The sequence below is a fragment of the Pseudophryne corroboree genome, chromosome 10 (assembly GCF_028390025.1).
Source record: "Pseudophryne corroboree isolate aPseCor3 chromosome 10, aPseCor3.hap2, whole genome shotgun sequence".
NCBI lineage: Eukaryota > Metazoa > Chordata > Amphibia > Anura > Myobatrachidae > Pseudophryne > Pseudophryne corroboree.
Window position 1 is genome coordinate 9,169,325 of NC_086453.1, and position 19,246 is coordinate 9,188,570.

The 19,246-nt window shown below is 53.7% G+C and overlaps 1 protein-coding gene across 2 annotated transcripts in view; it reads right to left on the minus strand.

Moving 5' to 3' along the window:
• The window catches only part of LOC134965743 (anoctamin-7-like), a 99,821-nt gene extending 82,214 nt beyond the window's left edge, over positions 1–17,607 (minus strand). For both annotated transcript variants that reach the window (XM_063942090.1, XM_063942089.1), the window contains exons 1-7: positions 17,463–17,607; positions 11,247–11,430; positions 7,832–7,937; positions 4,502–4,677; positions 2,617–2,724; positions 2,275–2,411; positions 558–615 (exon numbers count right to left, since the gene is read on the minus strand). In XM_063942090.1, the coding sequence (XP_063798160.1) occupies positions 558–615; positions 2,275–2,411; positions 2,617–2,724; positions 4,502–4,677; positions 7,832–7,937; positions 11,247–11,372 (711 nt within the window). In that variant the 5' untranslated portion in view covers positions 11,373–11,430; positions 17,463–17,607. The remainder of the gene's footprint in view (positions 1–557; positions 616–2,274; positions 2,412–2,616; positions 2,725–4,501; positions 4,678–7,831; positions 7,938–11,246; positions 11,431–17,462) is intronic.
• Between the last annotated feature and the right edge of the window lie 1,639 nt (positions 17,608–19,246).

Here is a 19,246-nt window from a genome sequence, read left to right on the forward strand (position 1 = left end):
ATTCTAATTTATATACTGCAGTACTTTGCTGTTATTATTGCTACGTTGTTGTTATTATTATTACTATAATTATTATGCAGCACTGTACGATTATTATATTATTATATTCCACAGTGAAATACCATTATTACCGTATATTATATTAAAAAGTCCTGTACAATTATTATTTAATTATATTATGCAATATTTTTCTATTATCTAATATTACATTACATTATATTATATTACGCAGCGCTGCACTATTATTACACAGTGCAGCACAATTAGTATATTTTTGTATTTTAATGTTAGATTCTACAGGGGGAATTCAATTGTGGGCGAGGGGTGCGAATCGCTGTGGCAGCTGTATTTTTTTAGCGCCGGCAACAGCAAACCCTTCACCCGGCTGATTCACTCCTCTATTCCCAGATTTGAGTGAGATCCCGCCGCCGTAAAGTGCGTCTGGCGTCGTGCAGATTTAATTCCCCCTACCCCTTAATCAGACAGTGTTGGTTCCTAAGGTGAAATGCGTCTGGTCGGAATGGCGGTCCCTCCGGATCTCAGACATGGCTACTTACGATGCGACTTCTCTGGGTGTTTGTGAAATATGTGGCGTGACTCTCGCTGCCCAGGAACCTGAAAGACACATGGAAGATGAAACACGTCTCTCTATCACTTTGCTCCAACATATTGAGCCCAAACTGGTCTCACATTACACACGGCGGTGATTGTAGTTACGTCTGTAATTGGAGGACAGTTTGTTACAAGACTACATAAAAACCAATGGAAAGCCTGCGATCAGGTGCTGCCGGCATAATAACCAATGGCAGGCCTGTGATCAGGTGCTACTGCCGGCATAGTGACCAATGGGAGGCCTGTGATCAAGTGCTGCCGGCATAATAACCAATGGCAGGCCTGTGATCAGGTGCTACTGCCGGCATAGTGACCAATGGGAGGCCTGTGATCAGGTGCTGCTGCTGGCATAATAACCAATGGGAGGCCTGTGATCAGGTGCTACTGCCGGCATAATGACTAATCGGAGGCCTGTGATCAGGTGCTACTGCCGGCATAATGACCAATGGGAGGCCTGTGATCAGGTGCTGCTGCCGGCATAATAACCAATGGGAGGCCGGTGATCAGGTGCTACTGCTGGCATAATGACCAATGGGAGGCCTGTGATCAGGTGCTGCTGCCGGCATAATAACCAATGGGAGGCCTGTGATCAGGTGCTGCTGCCGGCATAATAACCAATGGGAGGCCTGTGATCAGGTGCTGCCGGCATAATAACCAATGGGAGGCCTGTGATCAGGTGCTACTGCTGGCATAATAACCAATGAAAGGCTTGTGATCAGGTGCTAGTGCCGGCATAATAACCAATTGGAGGCCTGTGATCAGGTGCTGCTGCCGGCATAATAACCAATGGGAGGCCTGTGATCAGGTGCTACTGCCGGCATAATAACCAATGGGAGGCCGGTGATCAGGTGCTGCTGCCGGCATAATAACCAATGGGAGGTCTGTGATCAGGTGCTGCCGGCATAATAACCAATGGGAGGCCTGTGATCAGGTGCTACTGCCGGCAGAATAACCAATGGGAGGCCGGTGATCAGGTGCTACTGCCGGCATAATAACCAATGGGAGGTCGGTGATCAGGTGCTGCTGCCGGCATAATAACCAATGGGAGGTCTGTGATCAGGTGCTGCCGGCATAATAACCAATGGGAGGCCTGTGATCAGGTGCTACTGCCGGCATAATAACCAATGGGAGGACAGTGATCAGGTGCTGCTGCCGGCATAATAACCAATGGGAGGCCGGTGATCAGGTGCTGCTGCCGGCATAATAACCAATGGGAGGTCTGTGATCAGGTGCTGCCGGCATAATAACCAATGGGAGGCCTGTGATCAGGTGCTGCCGGCATAATAACCAATGGGAGGACTGTGATCAGGTGCTACTGCCGGCATAATAACCAATGGGAGGCCTGTGATCAGGTGCTACTGCCGGCATAATAACCAATGGGAGGCCTGTGATCAGGTGCTACTGCCGGCATAATAACCAATGGGAGGCCTGTGATCAGGTGCTACTGCCGGCATAATAACCAATGGGAGGCCGGTGATCAGGTGCCTCCTGGTTACTATGAGAGCGGTGTTGGGCTGATGGGTAGAGGGAGCTTCAGTAATTCAGGTAAAATGAGTATTTGGCGCATTATACATATGTCGCCCTTACAAATGTATATGGAATTCAGGTCACGTGTCTGCGGCATGCCACGTGTGTCCCGGTACCTCATTCTGTCCCTCTCACCTCTGCAGCTTGGATCTGCGGAAGGCGCACGTGTAGTAATCCAGCGGCTTGTTGGGCACACGCTGGTACATGGGGTTGGGGATGTGCAGTTTCTGAAGGAACCGGTCGGAAGTGTTGCTGTCCGGGTTGGGCTGAGCCTATGGGACGAGATAGAGAGAAGGAAATAAAAGTGGAACTTTCAGAGGAGGAAACGCGGGGATGGGGGTTGCGATTTTCCATGTAGCACGCAGCGTGCCGCATCGCAGTAAGATGAGCATGGCTACACCTGGACGCCCTGATTTCCCAGGTATATGGGTGACAGGATGTGTGTATCGCTATGGTAAGGTGTTTGTGGGAGCAGACCTGGAGGGGGGCTCTCATACACAGCTCCTCCGCGTAGTACACCAACACCTCCCAGGGGGCGCTGACCTTCAGGTAATGCAGAGACCTCCGCTCACTCAGTGTCTGCTCCTGCGGGACAGACAGACAGACGTGCGCCAATAAATACACCTCCCGTGATGTCACACAACTGCGGATAAAGGGATTCATTATACAGTATATGGACGTACGGCTCAGTTCACATGTGGCTTGATAGGTGTAAACAGAGCTAATTTATGAAAGTATGAATAAAAGGATACAGCAAACAGTATATGGAGGTACAGCACTGTCTACTAGATCAATTTATTCACACCTATGGATGGTAGGCGTGAATGAAATAATCTAGTAGGCAGTATATGGAGGCATAGTCCAGTACTTGTGTAGATTCATAGGGGCGAATACACGGATATAGTATACTGTATATGGAGGCACAGCATAGTAGATATGTGGATGGCAGAAGGGTATAAATAGATATATGGCCCTAGTAAATGGCGGTATATCTCAGTACACATGTGGATGATAGGAGTGAGTAAAGGGATACAGACTGCAGTATATGGAGATACTAGGTGATTCATCGCGCCCTACGGGCGCTCTTCACACCGTCGTAAGGGGCTATGCCCTCTTAACCCTTGCACGCCCTTGTGGCGTGCAATATTTTTATTATATGGAGTATTACCTCCAATCATAATTGTGTGAGTGGTTAAATATTGCACGGACAAAGGGCGTGCGATAGTTAAGGGGTCGTAGCCCCTTGCAACGGCGTGAACAGCGCACGCAGGGCCTGATGAATCACCTAGTAGGTGCTGTGGTTGGGGGAGTGGCGGGTGCGGGGGAGATGCAGATGGGAGAGGGGGTCCAGGGGAGATGCGGGTGGGGGAGGGGCGGTTTCAGGGGTGCCACAGGTGGTTGTGGGGCTGGTGCGGTGGTGCCGTGGGTGGAGGAGGGGGTCCGGAGTCACCACCGGTGGGGGAGGAGCGGTTGCGGGTGGGAGGGGGTTTGGCGACACCGCGGGTGGTGAAGGGAAGGGGGGGGCCGCGGATGGGGCCTGGGCTTCCAGGCCGGCAGGCCAGGTGCTGTGTTGCGGAGTCAGGGCCTCTGGAGATCTGGGCGCGGCTGTTGCGGGGAGGCACTTCTGTGACATCACGCGCAGACCGGCGCAGGGAGGGCTATGAAAGCTTTCCGCCGCTTTCATACACATCTATGCCGGTGGCTGCAGCAGCTTTTGTTCCACCTGCGCCGCAGCTAGGGAGTGGGGATTGTTGATGCCGGAGGGGGCAGGCGGACTGGCAGCAGGACATAGGACGCTGCAGTAAAAGGATGTTTTTCCCTATGTACAGCGCAGAGACTTGCTGCAGATGTAGTGGCATACCCTCCAGCTGCACCTATTTGGCAGGTACAGGACCTTTTTTTTATGGCCTGTACCGATTTTTGGCTCTCCAAACTTAAATGGAAAGTATAGGAAAAGGGGCGAGGCCACGCCACTGCACCCATGGCCACGCACCCTTTTGGCATTTGTAGCGATTTTTATGTGTAAATTGTTGGAGGGTATGTTGCTGCAGATGCAGTGGGCCTATTTTGGAGTGTGGGCCTGGAGCTGCAGCTCCACCAGCCCCATTGCTAATCCTGCTCTGAGAACACACAGCAGCCAAAGGGCAGAGCCTCCCATTGGATGTAACCTGTGTGGGAGGGCGTTTCTCGCCCAATCAGATGGGGACTGGGTGTGATAGACCTGCTGCTAACCCAATGAGAGCTCCTAGCCACGGCCAGCGTTATCCACACAGGCACAGAGTCACAGATCTGGGCTATTATATAGGAGATAGCTCAGTACAGATGTGTAATACACTACATAAGAGTATACTGGCAGTCTCACCTTCTCACAGAGCAGTCCAGCTTTCAGCAAGTTGCGGTGAAAACGTCTGCGGAAATTATCATACGCGACTTTACCCCGTCCTCTGGCGTGCGGCTCTCGCTGCTCCGACCCGTGTGCTGAGCTCTTTGTCTTCTGCTTCTTGGAATGAAGTTTCTCTTCCCAAACCAGAACAAAGTCTGTACAGGAGCACAAGGAGCGCAACATGTACACGCAATGCCGTAATAGGCCAACACAACATGCCTGTTCCTGATCTGTATGTGTGCACAGTACCACTCCTCATCATGTCCTAGGTGTATGCTGGGGGTAATTCTCAGGATCTGTTCTTACTCTATATGGATAGACAACATGCACAGTACCACTCCTCGTATCCTAAGTGTATGCTGGGGGTAATTCTCAAGATCTGTTCTCACTCTGTATGGATAGACAACATGCACAGTACCACTCCTCATGTCCTGAGTGTGTGCTGGGGGTAATTCTCAGGCTCTGTTCTCACTCTGTATGGATAGACAACATGCACAGTACCACTCCTCGTGTCCTAGGTGTATGCTGGGGGTAATTCTCAAGATCTGTTCTCACTCTGTATGGATAGACAACATGCACAGTACCACTCCTCGTGTCCTAGGTGTATGCTGGGGGTAATTCTCAGGATCTGTTCTTACTCTGTATGGATACACAACATGCACAGTACCACTCCTCGTGTCCTAAGTGTATGCTGGGGGTAATTCTCAGGATCTGTTCTTACTCCTCGTGTCCTAAGTGTATGCTGGGGGTAATTCTCAAGATCTGTTCTCACTCTGTATGGATACACAACATGCACAGTACCACTCCTCGTGTCCTAGGTGTATGCTGGGAGTAATTCTCAGGATCTGTTCTCACTCTGTATGGATAGACAACATGCACAGTACCACTCCTCGTGTCCTAAGTGTATGCTGGGGGTAATTCTCAGGATCTGTTCTCACTCTGTATGGATACACAACATGCACAGTACCACTCCTCGTGTCCTAAGTGTATGCTGGGGGTAATTCTCAGGATCTGTTCTCACTCTGTATGGATACACAACATGCACAGTACCACTCCTCGTGTCCTAAGTGTATGCTGGGGGTAATTCTCAGGATCTGTTCTTATTCTGTACAGACGGACAACATGCACAGTACCACTCCTGTGTTCTAGGTGTATGCTGGGGGTAATTCTCAGGATCTGTTCTTACTCTATATGGATAGACAACATGCACAGTACCACTCCTCGTGTCCTAAGTGCATGCTGGGGGTAATTCCCAGGATCTGTTCTTACTCTATATGGATAGACAACATGCACAGTACCACTCCTCATGTCCTAGGTGTATGCTGGGGGTAATTCTCAGGCTCTGTTCTCACTCTGTATGGATACACAACATGCACAGTACCACTCCTCGTGTCCTAGGTGTATGCTGGGGGTAATTCTCAGGATCTGTTCTTACTCTGTATGGATAGACATCATGCACAGTACCACTCCTCGTGTCCTAGGTGTATGCTGGGGGTAATTCCCAGGATCTGTTCTTATTCTGTACGGATAGACAACATGCACAGTACCACTCCTCATGTCCTAGGTGTATGTTGGGGGTAATTCTGAGGGTATGTTCTTACTCTGTATGGATAGACATCATGCACAGTACCACTCCTCATGTCCTAGGTGTATGTTGGGGGTAATTCTCAGGATATGTTCTTACTCTATATGGATAGACAACATGCACAGTACCACTCCTCGTGTCCTAAGTGTATGCTGGGGGTAATTCTCAGGCTCTGTTCTCACTCTGTATGGATACACAACATGCACAGTACCACTCCTCGTGTCCTAGGTGTATGCTGGAGGTAATTCTCAGGATCTGTTCTTACTCTGTATGGATAGACATCATGCACAGTACCACTCCTCGTGTCCTAGGTGTATGCTGGGGGTAATTCTCAGGATATGTTCTTATTCTGTACGGATAGACAACATGCACAGTACCACTCCTCATGTCCTAGGTGTATGTTGGGGGTAATTCTCAGGATCTGTTCTTACTCTGTATGGATAGACAACATGCACAGTACCACTCCTCATGTCCTAGGTGTATGTTGGGGGTAGTTCTTAGGATATGTTCTTACTCTATATGGATAGACAACATGCACAGTACCACTCCTCACGTCCTAGGTGTATGTTGGGGGTAATTCTCAGGATATGTTCTTACTCTATATGGATAGACAACATGCACAGTACCACTCCTCGTGCCCTAGGTGTATGTTGGGGGTAATTCTCAGGATCTGTTCTTACTCTGTATGGATAGACAACATGCACAGTACCACTCCTCATGTCCTAGGTGTATGTTGGGGGTAATTCTCAGGATATGTTCTTACTCTATATGGATAGACAACATGCACAGTACCACTCCTGTGTTCTAGGTGTATGTTGGGGGTAATTCTCAGGATCTGTTCTTACTCTGTATGGATACACAACATGCACAGTACCACTCCTCGTGTCCTAGGTGTATGCTGGGGGTAATTCTCAGGATCTGTTCTTACTCTGTATGGATAGACAACATGCACAGTACCACTCCTCGTGTCCTAAGTGTATGCTGGGGGTAATTCTCAGGATCTGTTCTTACTCTATATGGATAGACAACATGCACAGTACCACTCCTCGTGTCCTAAGTGTATGCTGGGGGTAATTCTCAGGATCTGTTCTTATTTTGTATGGAAAGACAACATGCATAGTACCACTCCTCGTGTCCTAGGTGTATGTTGGGGGTAATTCTCAGGATCTGTTCTTATTCTGTACAGATGGACAACATACACAGTACCACTCCTCGTGTCCTATTTGATCTGCATGGGTAGACATCACGCATAGTACCACTGATGTTGTTCTATCTGTATGCTGAATGTAACTCTTGGGATATGTTATTATGGTTGGTCTTCAGTATGCCGGCTGTCGGGATCCCGGCGCACAGTATACCGGCGCCGGAATCCCGACAGCCGGCATTACGACACTTTTTTTCCCTCTTGAGGGTACACGATCCCCCTGGAGGGAGAATAAATAACGTAGCACACCACTGTGCCCGCAGCGTGGCAAGCGCAGTAAGCCCGCAAGGGGCTCATTTGCACTCGCCCAGCTGTCGGTATGCCGGCGGTCGAGATTCCGGCGCCGGTATACTGTGCGCCGGGATCCCGGCCGTCGGCATACCATACTACACCCATTTTTATTCTTTATTGATAGACAACACGCACAGTACCACTCTTATCCTATCTGTATGCAATTCTCAGTATCTTTCTATATACAAGCATCTCTACAGTATACCTCAATTATATTTCATCATCTTACCGACTGGGGTATTCCCATCTTTGAACACGTTGCTGATGAAGTCAGGAATGTAAAGATCTGAACATGGGATGTATATCGGATCTTCATCATCATCATTCTCTCTGTTCTGTGCACAGAAGACAGCGTGAGTGTGATAAGGAGTACTGATACTTCCCTGCCCAGTGCTTATATTGGAGTACTGATACTTCCCTGCCCAGTGCTTATATTGGAGTACTGATACTTCCCTGCCTAATGCTTATATTGGAGTACTGATACTTCCCTACCTAATGCTTATATTGGAGTACTGATACTTCCCTGCCCAGTGCTTATATTGGATTACTGATACTTCCCTGCTCAGTGCTTATATTGGACTACTGATACTTCCCTGCTCAGTGCTTATATAGGAGTACTGATACTTTCCTGACCAGTGTATATATAGGAGTACTGATACTTCCCTGCCCAGTACTTATATTGGAGTACTGATACTTCCCTGCCCAGTACTTATATAGGAGTACTGATACTTTCCCACCCAGTGTAAATATAGGAGTACTGATACTTCCCTGACCAGTGCTTATATTGGAGTACTGATACTTCCCTGCCCAGTGCTTATATTGGATTACTGATACTTCCCTGCTCAGTGCTTATATTGGACTACTGATACTTCCCTGCTCAGTGCTTATATAGGAGTACTGATACTTTCCTGACCAGTGTATATATAGGAGTACTGATACTTCCCTGCCCAGTACTTATATTGGAGTACTGATACTTCCCTGCCCAGTACTTATATAGGAGTACTGATACTTTCCCACCCAGTGTAAATATAGGAGTACTGATACTTCCCTGCCCAGCACTTATATAGGAGTACTGATACTTCCCTACCTAATGCTTATATAGGAGTACTGATACTCACCTAACTAGTACTTATATAGGAGTACTGATACTTCCCCAACTAGTGCTTATGTAGGAGTACTGATACTTCCCTTCCCAGTGCTTATACAGGAGTACTGATACTCCCCCTACCTAGTGCTTATATAGGAGTACTGATACTCCCCCTACCTAGTGCTTATATAGGAGAACAGATACTTCCCTGACCAGTGCTTACATTGGAGTACTGATACTTCCCTGACCAGTGGTTATATAGGAGAACTGATACTTCCCTGACCAGTGCTAATATAGAACTGATACTTCCCTGACCAGTGCTTATATTGGAGTACTGATACTTCCCTAACCAGTGCTTATATTGGAGTATTGATACTTCACTGTCCAGTGCTTATATTGGAGTACTGATACTTCCCTAACCAGTGCTTATATTGGAGTATTGATACTTCCCTGGCCAGTGCTTATATTGGAGTAATGATACTTCCCTGACCAGTACTTATATTGGAGTACTGATACTTCCCTGACCAGTGCTTATATTGGAGTACTGATAGTTCCCTGACCAGTACTTATATTGGAGTACTGATACTTCCCTGACCAGTGCTTATACTGGAGTACTGATTCTTCCCTGACCAGTGCTTATATTGGAGTACTGATACTTCCCTGACCAGTACTTATATTGGCGTACTGATACTTCCCTGCCCAGTGCTTATATTGGAGTACTGATACTTCCCTGACCAGTGCTTATATTGGAGTACTGATACTTCCCTGACCAGTACTTATATTGGCGTACTGATACTTCCCTGCCCAGTGCTTATATTGGAGTACTGATACTTCCCTGACCAGTGCTTATATTGGAGTACTGATACTTCCCTGACCAGTGCTTATATTGGAGTACTGATACTCCCCTACCTAGTACTTATATTGGAGTACTGATACTTCCCTGCCCAGTGCTTATACAGGAGTACTGATACTTCCCTGACCAGTGCTTATGGGTGTGGTATGTAAGGTCGACAGTAACTAGGTCGACAATGCCTAGGTCAACCACTATTGGTCGACAGTAAGTAGGTTGACAGGGATGTTAGGTTGACAGGGTCTTTAGGTCGACATGTATGAAAAAGTATGAAAAAGTTCAAAAAAGAATAAAAATGTGAAAAACTCATGTCGACCTTTTGACTTGTCAACCTAAAGACCCTGTCGACCTAGAAACCCTGTAGACCTAGTTACTGTCGACCTAGAGACCGGATCCCGTGCTTATATAGGAGTACTGATACTCTCTACCTAGTGCTTATATAGGAGTACTGATACTTCCCTGCCCAGTGCTAATATAGGAGTACTGATACTTCCCAGCTAAATGCATATATAGGAGTACTGATACTTCCCTGCCCAGTGCTAATATAGGAGTACTGATACTTCCCTGCCCAATGCATATATAGGAGTACTGATACTTCCCTGCCCAGTGATTATATTGGAGTACTGCATACTTACCTACTTTGCTGCCTCCTCCTCCAGGAGGAGGAAGCGTTGTAGGTGTATGGGGGGCGTAGCTGGCAGCAGGAGAGCCGGTTCGGAGGCGTGGCCGGCAGTAGAATGGGCGGTCCGGGGCGTGGCTTCGCGTTCGCGTCATCGTGACTCCGCCCCCCGCTGTGCTGTGCCGAGAAACGAGGCGCTGCATAGCGGGGGGCGGAGCTACGATGACGCGATTCAGCGCGAATCGCGTCATCGGACCCCCTCGGGCCGCCCGCACGTTCTCTGCTGCGGGCGGCCGAGGGGGAGAACGGGAGGCTTGCCCACCTTTCCGGGGGGCCGGGAGGGTCACCCGATTTTCGGGAACCTCCCGGCCATTCCGGGAGGGTAGACAAGTATGGAGTACTGATGCTTCCCTGCCCAATGCATATATAGGAGTACTGATACTTCCCTGCCCAATGCATATATAGGAGTACTGATGCTTACCTGCCCAGTGCTAATAAAGGAGTACTGATACTTCCCTGCCCAGTGCTAATATAGGAGTACTGATACTTCCCTGCCCAGTGCTTATATAGGAGTACTGATACCTAATGCTTATATAGGAGTAGTGTTGCTTCTCCACCTAGTGCTTACACAGGAGTACTGATGCTTCCTTGCCTAGTTCTTACACAGGAGTACTGATGCTTCCTTGCCTAGAGCTTACATAGGAGTACTGATGCTTCCCCGCATAGTGCTTACATAGGAGTACTGATGCTTCCTTGCCTAGTGCTTACATAGGAGTACTGATGCTTCCTTGCCTAGTGCTTACACAGGAGTACTGATGCTTCCTTGCCTAGTGCTTACACAGGAGTACTGATGCTTCCTTGCCTAGTGCCTACACAGGAGTACTGATGCTTCCTTGCCTAGTGCCTACACAGGAGTACTGATGCTTCCTTGCCTAGTGCTTATACAGGAGTACTGAGGCCTCCCCACCTAGTACTTATAAGGGGCAGTGATGCTTCCCCACCCCAGCATAGTGCTTACATAGGAGTACTGATACCCCTCTCCTGTCTCCTGCCCTCTCTATAATTGTACATAGAATAAGCATCCTTACATAGCCGCTGGCACCATTTTGGACACAGCCAGGGGATTCCCCAAGAATTTCTGTTTCCTCTGTCTCCAAATCCACCAAAGAACTTGTGTCAAGGTCCGACCAGTCTGAGAGCTTCCTCCGATACATTTCCACCAGCTCTGCTACATGCCCTGCATATGAGAGCCGGGGGCAGATGGGGCGCCAGCTGGGTAGGAAGGAGATAATCTGGCTGAGAGAAGCAGTGTGGTGTCTGGTGAGGGCACCAGGAGTGGGTGTCAGGGGAGGGCACCAGGAGACGGTGTCAGGGGAGGGCATCAGGAGAGGGTGTCAGGGGAGGGCACAAGGAGAGGGTGTCATGGGAGGGCACAAGGAGAGGATGTCAGGGGAGGGCACCAGGAGTGGGTGTCTGGTGAGGGCACCAGGAGAGGATGTCAGGTGAGGGCACCAGGAGAGGGTGTCAGGTGAGGGCACCAGGAAAGGGTGTCGGGTGAGGACACCAGGAGAGGGTGTCGGGTGAGGGCACCAGGAGAGGGTGTCGGGTGATGGCACCAGGAGAGGGTGTCAGGGGAGGGCACCAGGAGAGGGTGTCGGGGGAGGGAACCAGGAGAGGGTGTCAGGGGAGGGCACCAGGAGTGGGTGTCAGGGGAGGATGACAGGAGAGGGTGATAGGAGGGGTAATAGGTGAGGGAGATAGGAGGGGTGACAGAAGGGGTGACAGGACAGGGATATAGGAGGGGTGACAGGAGAGGGTAACAGGAGAGGGAGATAGGAGGGTTGACAGGACAGGGTGATGGGGAGTGACAGGACAGGGTGATAGGACAGGGTGATAGAGGGGGTGACAGGACAGGGTGATGGGGGGGGTGACAGGAGGGGGTGATAGGACAGGGTGATGGGGGGGGGGTGACAGGACAGGGTGATAGGGGGGTGACAGGACAGGGTGACAGGAGGGGGTGATAGGAGAGGGAGATAGAAGAGGGAGATGGGGTGACAGGACAGGGTGACAGGAGGGGATGACAGGACAGGGTGATAGGGGGGGTGACAGGTCAGGAGGGGGTGATAGGACTGGATGATAAGAGAGGGAGATAGGAGGGGATGACAGGACAGGGTGATAGGGGGGTGACAGGATAGGGTGACAGGACAGTGTGATAGGGGAGGGAGATAGGGGGGGGGGGTGACTGGGGGGTGATAGGTGGGATGACAGGACAGGGTGATAGGGGGGGATGACAGGAGGGGGTGATTGGAGAGGGAGATAGGGGGGTGACAGGACAGGATGATAGGGGGTGACAGGACGGTGATAGGGGGGGTGACAGGACAGGGTGACAGGAGGGGTGATAGGACAGGGTGATAGGAGAGTGTGACAGGAGGGGGTGACAGAACAGGGTGATAGGAGGGGATGACAGGACAGGGTGATGGGGGGGTGATAGTAGAAGGTGACAGGACAGGGTGATAGGAGGGGATGACAGGATGGGGGGAGGGGTGACAGGACAGGGTGATAGGGGTGGGGGTGATAGGAGTGGGAGATAGGAGGGGATGACAGGACAGGGTGACAGAACAGGGTGATGGGGGGTGACAGGACTGGGTGATGGGGGGGGGTGACAGGACAGGGTGATGGGGGGGGGGTGATATGAGAGGGTGACAGGACAGGGTGATAGGAGGGGATGACAGGATGGGGGGGGGTGACAGGACAGGGTGATAGGGGTGGGGGTGACAGGACATGGTGATAGGGGGTGATAGGACAGGGTGACAGGAGGTGGTGATAGGACAGTGTGATAGAGGGGGTGACAGAACAGGGTGATAGGGGTGGGGGGTAACAGGACATGGTGATGGGGGGGTGATAGGACAGGCTGATAGGAGGGGGTGATAGGACAGTCTGATAGGAGGGGATGACAGGATAGAGGGGGTGACAGAACAGGGTGACAGGAGGGGGTGACAGGACAGGGTGATAGGAGGGGATGACAGGATGGGGGGTGACAGGACAGGGTGATAGGGGTGGGGGTGACAGGACAGGGTGATAGGAGAGGGTGACAGGACAGTGGGATAGGAGGGGTGACAGGACAGGGTGATAGAGGGGTGATAGGAGAGGGTGACAGGAGGGGGTGATAGGACAGTGTGATAGGAGGGGATGACAGGACAGGGTGATAGGAGAGGGTGACAGGAGGGGGTGATAGGGCAGTGTGATAGGAGCGGATGACAGGACAGGGTGATGGGGGGGTGACAGGACAGGGTGATAGGGGGGTGACAGGACAGGGTGTTGGGGGGGACAGGACAGGGTGATGGGGGGTGACAGGACAGTGTGATAGGAGGGAATGACAGGATAGGTTGATGGGGGGGTGACAGGACAGGGTGATAGGGGGGGTTGACAGGACAGGGTGATGGGGGGGTGACAGGACAGGGTGATAGGGGGGTGACAGGACAGGGTGATAGGGGGGTGACAGGACAGGGTGTTGGGGGGGACAGGACAGGGTGACAGGAGGGGGTGATAGGACAGTCTGATAGGAGGGGATGACAGGATAGAGGGGGTGACAGAACAGGGTGATAGGAGAGGGTGACAGGACAGGGTGATAGGGGTGGGGGTGATAGGACAGGGTGATAGGAGAGGGAGACAGGACAGGGTGATAGGGGTGTGGGGGACAGGACAGGATGATGGGGGGTGACAGGACAGGGTGATAGGGGTGTGGGTGACAGGACAGGGTGATAGGGGTGTGGGTGACAGGACAGGGTGATAGGGGTGTGGGGGACAGGACAAGGTGATAGGAGGGGATGACAGGATGGGGGGTGACAGGACAGGGTGATAGGGGTGGGGGTGACAGGACAGGGTGATAGGAGAGGGTGACAGGACAGTGGGATAGGAGGGGTGACAGGACAGGGTGATAGAGGGGTGATAGGAGAGGGTGACAGGAGGGGGTGATAGGACAGTGTGATAGGAGGGGATGACAGGACAGGGTGATAGGAGAGGGTGACAGGAGGGGGTGATAGGGCAGTGTGATAGGAGCGGATGACAGGACAGGGTGATGGGGGGTGACAGGACAGGGTGATAGGGGGGTGACAGGACAGGGTGTTGGGGGGGACAGGACAGGGTGATGGGGGGTGACAGGACAGTGTGATAGGATGGAATGACAGGATAGGTTGATGGGGGGGTGACAGGACAGGGTGATAGGGGGGGGTGACAGGACAGGGTGATGGGGGGGTGACAGGACAGGGTGATAGGGGGGTGACAGGACAGGGTGATAGGGGGGTGACAGGACAGGGTGTTGGGGGGGACAGGACAGGGTGACAGGAGGGGGTGATAGGACAGTCTGATAGGAGGGGATGACAGGATAGAGGGGGTGACAGAACAGGGTGATAGGAGAGGGTGACAGGACAGGGTGATAGGGGTGGGGGTGATAGGACAGGGTGATAGGAGAGGGAGACAGGAGGGGATGACAGGACAGGGTGACAGGACAGGGTGATGGGGGGGTGACAGGACAGGGTGATGGGGGGGCTGACAGGACAGGGTGATAGGGGTGTGAGGGACAGGACAGGGTGATAGGGGGGGGACAGGACAGGGTGATGGGGGGGTGACAGGACAGGGTGATAGGGGTGTGGGGACAGGACAGGGTGATAGGGGGGTGACAGGACAGGGTGTTGGGGGGGACAGGACAGGGTGATGGGGGGGTGACAGGACAGGGTGATAGGGGTGTGGGGGACAGGACAGGGTGATGGGGGGGTGACAGGACAGGGTGAATGGGGTGTGGGGGACAGGACAGGGTGATAGGGGGTGACAGGACAGGGTGATAGGGGTGTGGGGGACAGGACAGGGTGTTGGGGGGGCCAGGACAGGGTGATGAGGGGGTGACAGGACAGGGTGATAGGGGTGTGGGGGACAGGACAGGGTGATAGGGGGGTGACAGGACAGGGTGATGGGGGGGGTGACAGGACAGGGTGTTGGGGGGGACAGGACAGGGTGATGGGGGGGGTGACAGGACAGGGTGATGGGGGGGTGACAGGACAGGGTGATAGGGGTGTGGGGGACAGGACAGGGTGATGGGGGGTGACAGGACAGGGTGATAGGGGTGTGGGGGACAGGACAGGGTGATAGGGGGTGACAGGACAGGGTGATGGGGGGGGGGGTGACAGGACAGGGTGATGGGGGGGTGACAGGACAGGGTGATAGGGGTGTGGGGGACAGGACAGGGTGATAGGGGGGTGACAGGACAGGGTGTTGGGGGGGACAGGACAGGGTGATGGGGGGGTGACAGGACAGGGTGATAGGAGAGGGTGACAGGAGGGGGTGATAGGGCAGTGTGATAGGAGCGGATGACAGGACAGGGTGATGGGGGGTGACAGGACAGGGTGATAGGGGGGTGACAGGACAGGGTGATAGGGGGGGTGACAGGACAGGGTGATAGGGGTGTGGGGGACAGGACAGGGTGATGGGGGGTGACAGGACAGGGTGATAGGGGTGTGGGGGACAGGACAGGGTGATAGGGGGTGACAGGACAGGGTGATGGGGGGTGACAGGACAGGGTGATAGGGGGGTGACAGGACAGGGTGATAGGAGGGTGACAGGACAGGGTGTTGGGGGGGACAGGACAGGGTGATGGGGGGGTGACAGGACAGGGTGATAGGAGAGGGTGACAGGAGGGGGTGATAGGACAGTGTGATAGGAAGGGATGACAGGACAGGATGATAGGAGAGGGTGACAGGAGGGGGTGATAGGACAGTGTGATAGGAGGGGATGACAGGACAGGGTGATAGGAGAGGGTGACAGGAGGGGGTGATAGGACAGTGTGATAGGAGGGGTGACAGGACAGGGTGATAGGAGAGGGTGACAGGAGGGGGTGATAGGGCAGTGTGATAGGAGCGGATGACAGGACAGGGTGATGGGGGGTGACAGGACAGGGTGATGGGGGGGTGATAGGAGGGGTGATAGGAGAGGGTGACAGGAGGGGGTGATAGGACAGTGTGATAGGAGGGGATGACAGGACAGGGTGATAGGAGAGGGTGACAGGAGGGGGTGATAGGGCAGTGTGATAGGAGCGGATGACAGGACAGGGTGATGGGGGGGTGACAGGACAGGGTGATAGGGGGGTGACAGGACAGGGTGTTGGGGGGGACAGGACAGGGTGATGGGGGGGGTGACAGGACAGGGTGATAGGGGGGGTGACAGGACAGGGTGATAGGGGGGTGACAGGACAGGGTGTTGGGGGGGGACAGGACAGGGTGATGGGGGGGTGACAGGACAGGGTGAATGGGGTGTGGGTGACAGGACAGGGTGATGGGGGGTGACAGGACAGGGTGATAGGGGGGTGACAGGACAGGGTGTTGGGGGGGACAGGACAGGGTGATGGGGGGTGACAGGACAGTGTGATAGGAGGGAATGACAGGATAGGTTGATGGGGGGGTGACAGGACAGGGTGATGGGGGGGGTGACAGGACCGGGTGATGGGGGGGTGACAGGACAGGGTGATAGGGGGGTGACAGGACAGGGTGATAGGGGGGTGACAGGACAGGGTGTTGGGGGGGACAGGACAGGGTGATGGGGGGGTGACAGGACAGGGTGATAGGGGGGGTGACAGGACAGGGTGATAGGGGGGTGACAGGACAGGGTGATGGGGGGGGGGGGGTGACAGAACAGGGTGATGGGGGGGTGACAGGACAGGGTGATAGGGGTGTGGGGGACAGGACAGGGTGATGGGGGGTGACAGGACAGGGTGATAGGGGTGTGGGGGACAGGACAGGGTGATGGGGGGTGACAGGACAGGGTGATAGGGGTGTGGGGGACAGGACAGGGTGATAGGGGGGTGACAGGACAGGGTGTTGGGGGGGACAGGACAGGGTGATGGGGGGGTGACAGGACAGGGTGATAGGGGTGTGGATGACAGGACAGGGTGATGGGGGGTGACAGGACAGGGTGATTGGAGAGGGTGACAGGACAGGGTGATAGGGGTGTGGGGGACAGGACAGGATGATGGGGGGTGACAGGACAGGGTGATAGGGGTGTGGGGTGACAGGACAGGGTGATAGGGGTGTGGGTGACAGGACAGGGTGATAGGGGTGTGGGGGACAGGACAAGGTGATAGGAGGGGATGACAGGATGGGGGGGGGTGACAGGACAGGGTGATAGGGGTGGGGGTGACAGGACAGGGTGATAGGGCGGTGACAGGACAGGGTGATAGGGGTGTGGGGGATAGGACAGGGTGATAGGGGGGGGGGGGGTGACAGGAGATAATACTCGCAGTCCTGTATCTTCCTCACCTGGGATCCAGCGATGGAGAAGTATGTATCTGCGATGCGTCTGCTGCAGTCCTGTCTCTGGAGGCAGCAGCTCAGTAATTGCAGAGATACTACAGCAGGGAGTATTCCCAGCACCGCTGGAGGAGGAGACCTCGGTGTGTCAGCAGATGAGCCCCCTCCTCTCTCTGCACAATGATCTGCAGCCTCATTACAATAGTCACCTCTTCCTGTGGTACTGCACATATCACCAGCAGATGTCTGCGCAGGCCAGGCCTGCTATGGTGGGAAGAAGAATATCCCATTCCCTTATATTATTGCAGGAGTGACCCTCGGCATGTCAGGGAATCAGGGCCACAGGCCTATGGGACTGGTATGTGAGCAGCTGGTGTTCATGTTGCAGGAAGGCGAGTGCGCCCTCAGGTGTCATTGCTGCAGCATCTTATCTCAGTAACAATACTTCAGTATTATCAGACTGTAGAGAGATCCTGCTCCGCACCCTAGCATAACATGTCACCACGCCGTCCTACGCTCCGCACCCCAGCGTGACATGTCACCGTCCCACGCTCCGTACCCCAGCATAACATGTCACCACGCCATCCTACGCTCCGCACCCCAGCATAACATGTCACCACGCCATCCTACGCTCCGCACCCCAGCGTGACATGTCACCGTCCCACGCTCCGTACCCCAGCATAACATGTCACCACGCCATCCTACGCTCCGCACCCCAGCATAACATGTCACCACGCCGTCCTACGCTCCGCACCCCAGCGTGACATGTCACCGTCCCACGCTCCGTACCCCAGCATAACATGTCACCACGCCATCCTACGCTCCGCACCCCAGCATAACATGTCACCACGCCATCCTACGCTCCGCACCCCAGCGTGACATGTCACCGTCCCACACTCCGAACCCCAGCATGACCTGTCACTGTCCCGCCCTACGCTCCGCATCCCAGCATGACCTGTCACCGTCCCACGCTCCGCACCCCTGCATGACCTGTTACTGTCCCGTCCTACGCTCCGTACCCCAGCATGACCTGTCACCGTCCCATCCTATGCTCCGCACCCCAGCATAACATGTCACCACGCCGTCCTACGCTCCGCACCCCAGCGTGACATGTCACCGTCCCACACTCCGAACCCCAGTATGACCTGTCACTGTCCCGTCTTACGCTCCGCACCCCAGCATGACCTGTCACTGTCCCGTCCTACGCTCCGCATCCCAGCATGACCTGTCACTGTCCCGTCCTACGCTCCGCATCCCAGCATGACCTGTCACTGTCCCGTCCTACGCTCCGCATCCCAGCATGACCTGTCACTGTCCCGTCCTACGCTCCGCATCCCAGCATGACCTCTCACTGTCCCGCCCTACGCTCCGCATCCCAGCATGACCTCTCACTGTCCCGCCCTACGCTCCGCTCCCCAGCATGACCTGTAACGGTCCAGTCCTATGCTCCGCACCCCAGCATGAACTGTCACCGTCCCGTCCAACGCTCCGCACCCTAGCATGATCTGTCACCGTCCCATCCTATGCTCCGCACCCCAGCATAACATGTCACCACGCCGTCCTACGCTCCGCACCCCAGCGTGACATGTCACCGTCCCACACTCCGAACCCCAGTATGACCTGTCACTGTCCCGTCTTACGCTCCGCACCCCAGCATGACCTGTCACTGTCCCGTCCTACGCTCCGCATCCCAGCATGACCTGTCACTGTCCCGTCCTACGCTCCGCATCCCAGCATGACCTGTCACTGTCCCGTCTTACGCTCCGCACCCCAGTATGACCTGTCACTGTCCC